This window comes from Pterocles gutturalis, unplaced genomic scaffold (assembly GCF_000699245.1).
Source record: "Pterocles gutturalis isolate BGI_N339 unplaced genomic scaffold, ASM69924v1 scaffold9374, whole genome shotgun sequence".
In the NCBI taxonomy this organism is placed as follows: Eukaryota; Metazoa; Chordata; class Aves; order Pterocliformes; family Pteroclidae; genus Pterocles; species Pterocles gutturalis.
The window spans coordinates 103,401-112,089 of NW_010130651.1; the positions used below are offsets into that span (position 1 = coordinate 103,401).

The window sequence follows — 8,689 nt, forward strand, 5'->3', positions numbered from 1 at the left end:
TGCAGAGGGATGGGGAGGTCCTCCAAAGCAGGCATCGGTACCATCCCTGCATTCAGCTGAGCCATCATCCCTCTCCTCCAGCCTGATGCTACCAGGTACCCCCCTAGGTGGGCATGAACCACACTGTCTGCACTGGATAACACCATACTAAATGAGAAGATGAAACCAATCTTCCCAACCTGGCCCAAAGAGCAATGGCTGGTGCAAATAGTCTGTTTTCACTAGGCATAGCAGAACAACATTGACTTATATCAGACAAAGACAGGACTTTCATCCTCTACCCTCTCCTGCCTGCTTCCCCACACTTTCCACATTAATTGACCAGAAATCCAGGGACCATGTTGAGATACTTTTAAAAAACTGTTGCAGTAAGAGTCCTAGCCCCACTCTGATAAAGCACCAGGGTATGGAGCATTAGGAGGCCTTTTATTGCTTTTGGCACGTATTGGGGAAACAGGGCAGTACAACATGAACAGCAAGAAAATACCCCTCTCCTAAACCACTGAATATTTTGCAGTTAGTCCTTCGTCCAACAGTAAGAATCTATCCTTCAGTAACAGAGAAAATGCTCAGAGTTTTGTGCGCAGACAGTAGGCATGCACTAAGAGCCTATGGATATTAAAGCTTCAGGCAGTGAGACTTTGGTTTTATTTGTGCTGTGTTATTGCTTCATTTCCAAGCCATGGACTTTGACTTGTCATTATAAAAACATTCAGAGAATAAGCTAAAGGGATGGGAGGCAGCGAGATACCCTGTCTCAGCATTTGTGCTTAGATATACAGGGCCAGCTTGCAAGCCAGCCGAACTTAGACCTCACCCCTTCACATTTGCCTGGAATTGCGTACATCTCACATACACTCAACCCAGACAGTTTCTTACAGACCGCAAGCGTGCAAATCCCCTTCAAACATATCCATCCCTTGTGGGATGACAATACATGAGTTTAAATTCCACTTACACCACACCTGACTGTCCAAATGATCCCTCTAAACTTCCCATTGTAAACTTGCACATCAAACGACCCACACTAATGACACTCCCTCATCACTAGTTTTGCAGAGTTCCTTCCCAACTACTTGTGCAGGTCCTGAGCACTATCATGGTCCCCCTGTCACCTGCCCCTGACTACCAACCACAACACAGAAACAGGTTTTCTATCCCAGGGAAAAAACTCATAAAATCATAGAATGGTTTGAGTTGGGAGGGACCTTAAAGATCATCTAGTTCCAACCCCCTGCCACAGGCAGGGACACCCTCCACTAGACCAGGTTCCTCAAGGCCTCATCCAGCCTGGCCTTGAACACCTTCAGGGATGGGGCATCCACAGCTTCCCTGGGCAACCTGTTCCTGGGCCTCACCACCCTCATAGTGAAAAATTTCTTCCTAAAATCTAATCTAAATCTGCCCTCAGAAGAAGCTGGAATTTATAGAACTACTTTTTCCCAATCCAGAATCCAGGCAGACAGTGAGCCTTCCCCCCCTCCCACAAAACAAAGATTGCCTGATATTTAATTATGGAAACACTAAAATATTCAGACTACGCCACTTCCAAAACTAAACCTGCTCCCTGCCTTCCCCTTTGCCTCCCTCCATACCATCTGGGGAACCAAACACCACAACAATCCTAAAGGCAGCCCAGGATGGTAACCAGCAATCCCAGCAGCCCACTATCCAGAAACTCCTCCTTTAGTAAAGAAGAAAAAAATAGGCACCTCCAGAGAGCAACTTTGCCCTCTGAAGGTTGGGGTTAAGTTAAGCATGATGAGTTTGCTGCTACAGATGGCAATCTGTCAAATATCTACAGAAAGAGCCCAGATGCCTGGTTTTCAGACAGGTGGAGCTAGATGGGATGAAGCTCAAGCTTCCCAAGAGGAGAATTAACAGGGAAATTAAGGGCCAGCTCACAAACGTAGGAAACGACTGCTTTTTAAAGTTCATGTTGTTAAGACAGAAGGAGAGAAGAGTAGTTGAGGATATATTGGTCCTGGGGAGATGGCCACATTGGCCCGCTGCATGCATTGCCTTCAAATATTAATCAAGTGTATGTACAATTGGCTTATTAAAAGTTATCCTTGTTTGCTAATAGCAAACTTCATTCCACCAGCAGGGAGCTTAGCAGAGTGGCAGAAAATGCAGCAGGGTCTAAAGCAGGCTTGCCCCCTTTTAAAGCTTGAAAAGCATTTGGCACACACCCATAGGAGCACTGATGCCACCAACACTGCACATCCACTGGAGAGCTCTGGATCAGCTCAGTTTCCCATGCAACAGGAGCAACTGCAAAGTTGATTTAGCATGCTGCGGAGTGCAGAGAAGTTAGATAACCTCTTACAGAAAAAAAAAAAAAAATCACTTTGCACTCATTGGGTCTTGGATATATAGATATATCTGTTGGCCAGAAGGAGATCTACAGAGCTGTGCAATCTACAGAAATTCATCCATTCCTAACGGCACAGAAGCAACATCTTCCTGATTACCTAGAACAATACAAAGCTATCACAAGTCCTCAAACGAGTGTCAGACTCTTCACCTGCCTTCTCAGCTAGATTTTCAAAGAGAGACAGGAGAGATCTCTTTAAAATGGAGAAGCAGGAATAACATATGCATTTTACTGTTTTCCAGGTGTGCACATAAAAGCTGATACTGCTGTCCCCAAGGCTGGAAAGCCATGATCCCTAGGTTCTCAAGAACGATGAATGCTGCTTAAAATTCATAAGCCACTAATTTTTTGATGTATTACTATACCTTGTGATCATATTTCCAAGCTTTTCTCTACATACTAGAGAGGCAGGAACCTTTCTTTTTTTAGTTGATATATTTACATGTGTACATTTATTTATGTGTGTGTATAAAGAAAAGTAAAGCTAATCAGAGGATTACAGGAGCTCAGGCCTTAAGACAGACATGAACTATTACAAGACTTGCAATAAATTTACAGCTGGTGTTTCCTTATTAATTAACTTACATTCAGTTGTTCTCAAGTCTGCATCCAGGGTTTAACAGTACACAAGGCAACAGCTTAAGGCAGAAACAAGTGCAACAAAATAAAGAATCTGCACATAAAATTTCACTCACACAAAACAAAACTGTCCAAACCAGTGTTTGACCAGGGTGTAATATATAACACACCTATTCACCCAAAACTTATTCATGAGCAAAAGATTTGTCAGTCCCCTGGACATGTGTCACCTGAAAAGCGGTGGTTTTTGGCAGCACAGGGTTCCCATGCACCATGGCATCACCTGCTCAACATCACCAAGAGACATACCGATCACCAAGCCACACACACACCATTTTCTCTGCTCCTCCAGCATTTGATTCTTCACTCCGCTCCCACAGGGCAATACCAGCACGAAACACCACTAGTGCCGTTGACAACCATCCCGTACTCAGTTGGCTCGTACAGAAGTGACATCTGTGGCAACAGGCAGGTAGGGGGCAGGAAATAAATCTGTGATTTTTCCCAGTTCCCTCACCACTTTGCCCAAGACTAGCCCTCTTTCCTTGTGGATCAAGTACACAGCCCAAGTGGATACAGCTGCCAGCACAAGTTACAGGAAAGGTACTCCCAGAAGCGTGGCAGGACCTTTAGGGACAAGTACGATGGCTAAGCCCCTACTTGGAGGATCTTTAAAGCTAATGTGCTACAAGGCAGCTCCTCAGCACACACAAGCAGTCATACTAGCTTCAAGAAGCCCTGCTGCTCTATACCCTATAAAACACAACTCCCAGTACCAAAAATTAAGTGTGTACATAAGCTTTTGCACAACTGGGACCTGACCCGCTGCTCCTACACCACTGAAATCAACTGAAAATGCAACACTAATGCCTGAGAGCAAAAGAGAAGCCCAAATGGCCAACACACTCTACAAATGTGGGAAGGGGGCTGGTATAGAACAAAAAGCAAGAAAGAGACAGAGCAGTGAACTCCAGAGCCTATCTCGTTACTGCTACAGTTTTAGCACTGATTTTTTTTTAATGGCACACTTCACTCCTGCTCTCGCTGTCACATCAATATTATAGATACAACAGCAAAGGGAGGTCTGGGCCTCCTGGAAAGAGTTTCTTTTAGAGAAAGGCTCAACGGACAAACCAAATCTATTGCATTTGACCCTAGGGATGGATGAAGTGTAAAGTCTTTATAGAACTCCAAGGAGTCAAACAGCAATGCAGACATCCAGGCATCTCTCTCATAATCTTCACATAATTTGCAAAGTGCATCAGCATCCCTTTGTAAGGTGACATGTGGCATGCCCTTTATTTAGTCCCAAACACTTCAGAAATTCATAAGATGAATGCTACACAGTTGTTTTGGAAACATGTTTTCATACTTTTCACCCTATTTCCCCTGTGAGATCTACTTGAAATCCTATTTGACAAGGAGTTTACACCTTTTATAAAAGGAGAAAAGAAAATATAGTTATGAGAGAGGCTGTAAGGTATCTCAAATATTGACTGTGTTAACATTGCAGCTGCAACAGACCCATGGTCTGCAACTCTGAATGACCAGCCTTGTGCCTGTTCATCATAACAGAAAACAAAAATCAACCTAAACAAACCATTTGGTGACCAGGCGGGTTGCTCACACGCTGTACCACACCAGACTCCCTTCTGACAAGCACACTTACCAGGAGCCAGGCCAGGCTCCAGGTGTGCACTGCATTGCATACCCAGCTGATTACACAGCAGTTACCTGCATCTAACAAGGTTAATCAGGATTAATCTTCTCACCAATAAACTAGAGCAGTTCAAGCATTCATCCCCACTATTCGGAAAGCCACCACAAAAACACGTAATCACCTAACTTCAAAGCATTGGGCTCCTCTGCACCACAGAACACAAGGGCAAAAAGCACAATAAATACTCCCTTTGAGGGCAAACACAAGTTTCATGTGGAATGTAGTCCCTATCTTAAAAGGGAGTTAGGATCCACAATATTTGCAATAACAGCATCACACATTTATACGCTAATATGCATCCAGAAGTTAATTTGAAGCACAAGTTTAAGTGGTTCTTTCTCCTCTTACTGAGCTGCAACAAAGGAATATGGCAGCTGTTTAACAGCACATAACAAAACTGCAGGACTGCTCATGGCAGGAGAAATAATCTTCAGGGGAGGGGGAATTAAGTAAGTAAAATGCAATTACCTAAATTGAAATTTGGTCGTTAATGACCTTGTTCTTACAAAAATTGCTATATAGTTGTTGTGGTTTTGACCCTGGCTGGCAGCCAAAACCACAACAACCACTCACTCACCTTCCCCCCTCCATGGTATGGGAGAGAGAATTAAAGGGTAAAGAGAAAAGAGGCTCACGGGTTGAGGTAAGAAAAATTTAATAACTGAACTCCAATAAACTTGAAAATAATGATGACAATAATAATATATACAAATATACAAATGAGTGATACACAGTGACACTGCTCACCACCTGACAACCAAGGCTCATCCCATTCCCAGTTAATGATCCTGGAGCAGGGAGAGTCCTGAAACCACCATCCCAGAACAGAGATAAGATCCTGAGTGTCCAAGAGACCAAGACAACCCTGAGAGAGGGGCAATCCAGGGGGAGATGACCCGGACCAAGAGAGAGAACTTCTGGACAGAGACTCCTCTGAATACTGGGCATGACATGCATGATATGGAATGGACTATTTGCCAGTTTGGATCTCAGTCCTAAACCTAAGGTCAGATCCTAGGCTAGTAACTGGGGCTGTGCTCCCTCCCAGCTTCTCCTGCACCTGCAGACACTGGCACAGCAGAGGAGCTAAAAAGTCCTTGACTGTTCTGGTAGCAATTGTAAAGATCAGTACGTTATTAGCCTTCTTCTCAGCACAAATCCAAAACACAGCCTCACCCTAGCTACCATGAAGAAAGTTAACTCAGCTGAAACCAGAACAATACTCCTTAATGATCAGAGCTTCCATTTTAAGTCTCATCAACAGTACTTTTGTAACAATGATCATGAAGCTCTGGCCTAGTAGTAAGTCAATGAGAAGATTAATAGGCTTTTAATTAATGCCTTATTGTTTTTGCTGAATCTTCAGGAAAGGCCGGGTGTTGCCCTGTGACAATGACTCATCCTGGCTTTGCTTGGCATAAGCGCGCTGGAGACCCAATAGCCCAATGTAACAGTGATGAAAAAACTTCAGACAGGGAGAAAGTAGGCAAGCATACAAATTCTTAGGAGATATGACATGACTTTCATCCCTTACCAAGGGGCTCATTCCCAGTCAGGGATGAGACCACAGTGAGTGATCTGCCACCAGGCCATGGAGCTATACCATTTCTATGGTGCTATCAAAAAATGTGTGATGCCAAGAACATATGGTTACCTGCAAGAAACCTTCACAGTGCAAAAACAATCCCTCATTTGAAAAATTATGGGAACTACTTACTGCACAATTCATTCAAAATCAGGACCTTAGTGGTGGGGGGGAATCAAAAGAAGAGCTGAATCCTCTCCACTCAACCTCTACTTTTCAAATAGTCTCCTAACATCACACAGCTGAGCTGAAATCACAGCTCTGAAACCACCCTTTCAAAAGACTTCCAGCAGCCCCACCATTGCCTTTCACCCCCAGGTCACATGTAGCCAGGTGTAATGTCATCAACAGGTGATTGCATGAGGTTTTTTCCTTCCTTCCTTCTATAGCTTCTACAATAAAAATTATTTTCAGAGTCAAATACCACACATGTCTGAGGATTAAAACAAAAGTAACATTTAAACACTAAGATAGGCATATAGTGCCAAACTCATAGAATAACGTAGCTCTAACACCTTAAAACAAGCTCCTTGCTGTGTACCAATCTGGAGGGACTGTTTTGACTGACTTTTTTAGACAAAAACAGGGACAGGTTCTTCTTCCACACACAGTCTCCTTCCCCCATTCAAGAGCAAATCTTCATCCCAAACCCAGGCTATTACTCTTCTCTCATTTTCTGATTCCAGCCTTTGCACTGAGACACAAATCTTTCATGCTTTACTCTGAGGCCACCACATGCTGGGACAAAATTCGCAGGACATAATAACCAGTGCAGACACACTGTGATTTTAAAGCAATGCATAATTCAATATGAAGTTTTAAAATTTTAAGGAGCAGCCAGTAGAAAGAAAAGCAGAAAACCTAAATCTCCAACAAGTTCTTAGTTATGACCTGTGCTTGAGACCACAACACCTTTTTAAAAACTTCTGAACTTTAAGACAAAAACTCAGATCTGAAACCAAAACTTTCCCCTACATTTGAAATTGAAACAAATCTCCAGATTTATCAGCCATCTAAGATAATCTGTTACTGCTGACAGCACCTCAAGGCTTCACTGGGAGTTCGGCTCTTGAAGCTAAGGCTCCTATAAACTTTTTGCCTCTGCTGTGTGCCTAGACACTCAGATTTAATCTAGATGCATTCATCAAAACCATAACAGGCATAGTTATAGATAATACCCACCTAACAAGGAACTACGAAACTTACAGGTAGAAAGTGACATTACTTGAGATTTTTAGCCAGAAAAAGATTTCAAGTAAAACTTTAAACCAACCTCTTTGATGATCCATCACCTCCTCCACTTCATCCCCATCTGAAGAGTCCAAAAAGCAACATGGCCCCTCCACCTGTTTTTTAGATTGCATCAGGCTCAAGAGCCACAGAGGCCACTACTTCCTAACACCCTCAGTGCTAATGAGTTGGGCAGGTGGTCCTCACTTGCCCTGGTGAGTTACAAGAGCCTCCTTGCAATCAAGGCACTGAGTGTGAACAGCAACACGCGTGTGTGATTGCTGACGTCCTGTGCAAAGGAAGGACGTGCTTGCGTTCTGGAGGTCTCTCCCAGGACCTGCGAGGCGTAGCATCAAACTCCAAACAGATTCTCCCATTCACTCCTGGCCAGACATCACAGCAAGACATCAGTAGGACAGTGGTGTGTGCTGGCTGGAAAGGCAAGGGGTCACCTAGGTATCCTTGCAATTGAGGTCTGGGAGTGGTGGTTCCCTAACCAAGGGCAAGATGAGCTCTCACTAAAGCTTGTATGCTTGGAGGGAGGAGACACCTCTGCCACTCATGGCAGCCTGCCGACAAGCTCCTGGGCTAGCAACTCGCGCTCTGTCCCGGGGCAGAAACGAAAAGGCAGCTGGGAAGGGGAAGAACAGGCCTTTCTAAAATATCTCTCCTCACCCCTCCCCTCTCCCTTCACCCACCTCCCTGTGACAGGGGCTGTCAGCAGCTCTCTCTGAAGTCCTCTCCTTCATAATCATCTCCTTTTGATCACACACTAAAACAGCTGAGGTTCTCTTTAAATGCAAGTGAGGAACAAAGCAGGTTGTTAAATATGTAGGAAACATCATTCCTTACCTGTCAGGTGCCCCAGGACAGCAGAGAGAGGGAGGGATGGGGCAGGGGGAAGCGAGAGGTGGGGAGGGAGAAGGGGCAGCTCGGAAAGGATATGGGTTGCACACCATTTTGATGCACCAGTTCCGTGGGCTGGTGGTCTGCTTCAAGCAGAAGAAGACAACCGGGGCCAAGTCGGGGTAGGGGACATCAGGGTCCAGTGGGGAGGTGACTTCCTCATCCTCACCCAGCTCCGGGGAGGACGGTGGCTGCTCTGGTGGCGTTTGCTGCTCCAAGATCCCCAGATCCACAGGCTCCAGCGGGCAGACGGCAGAGCCATGAGGGGGCTGCGTGCCCACCTGCCGGGTGG

General features: G+C 44.8%; 1 protein-coding gene across 1 annotated transcript in view; it reads right to left on the bottom strand.

The window, feature by feature from the left end:
* LOC104466759 (voltage-dependent T-type calcium channel subunit alpha-1I-like) overlaps positions 1-8,678 on the bottom strand; it is a gene marked incomplete at both ends in the record, with an annotated part of 109,006 nt that extends 100,328 nt beyond the window's left edge. The window contains one exon of the mRNA XM_010080291.1: positions 8,437-8,678. Coding sequence (XP_010078593.1) covers positions 8,437-8,678 — 242 coding nt within the window. The remainder of the gene's footprint in view (positions 1-8,436) is intronic.
* Positions 8,679-8,689: the final 11 nt, after the last annotated feature.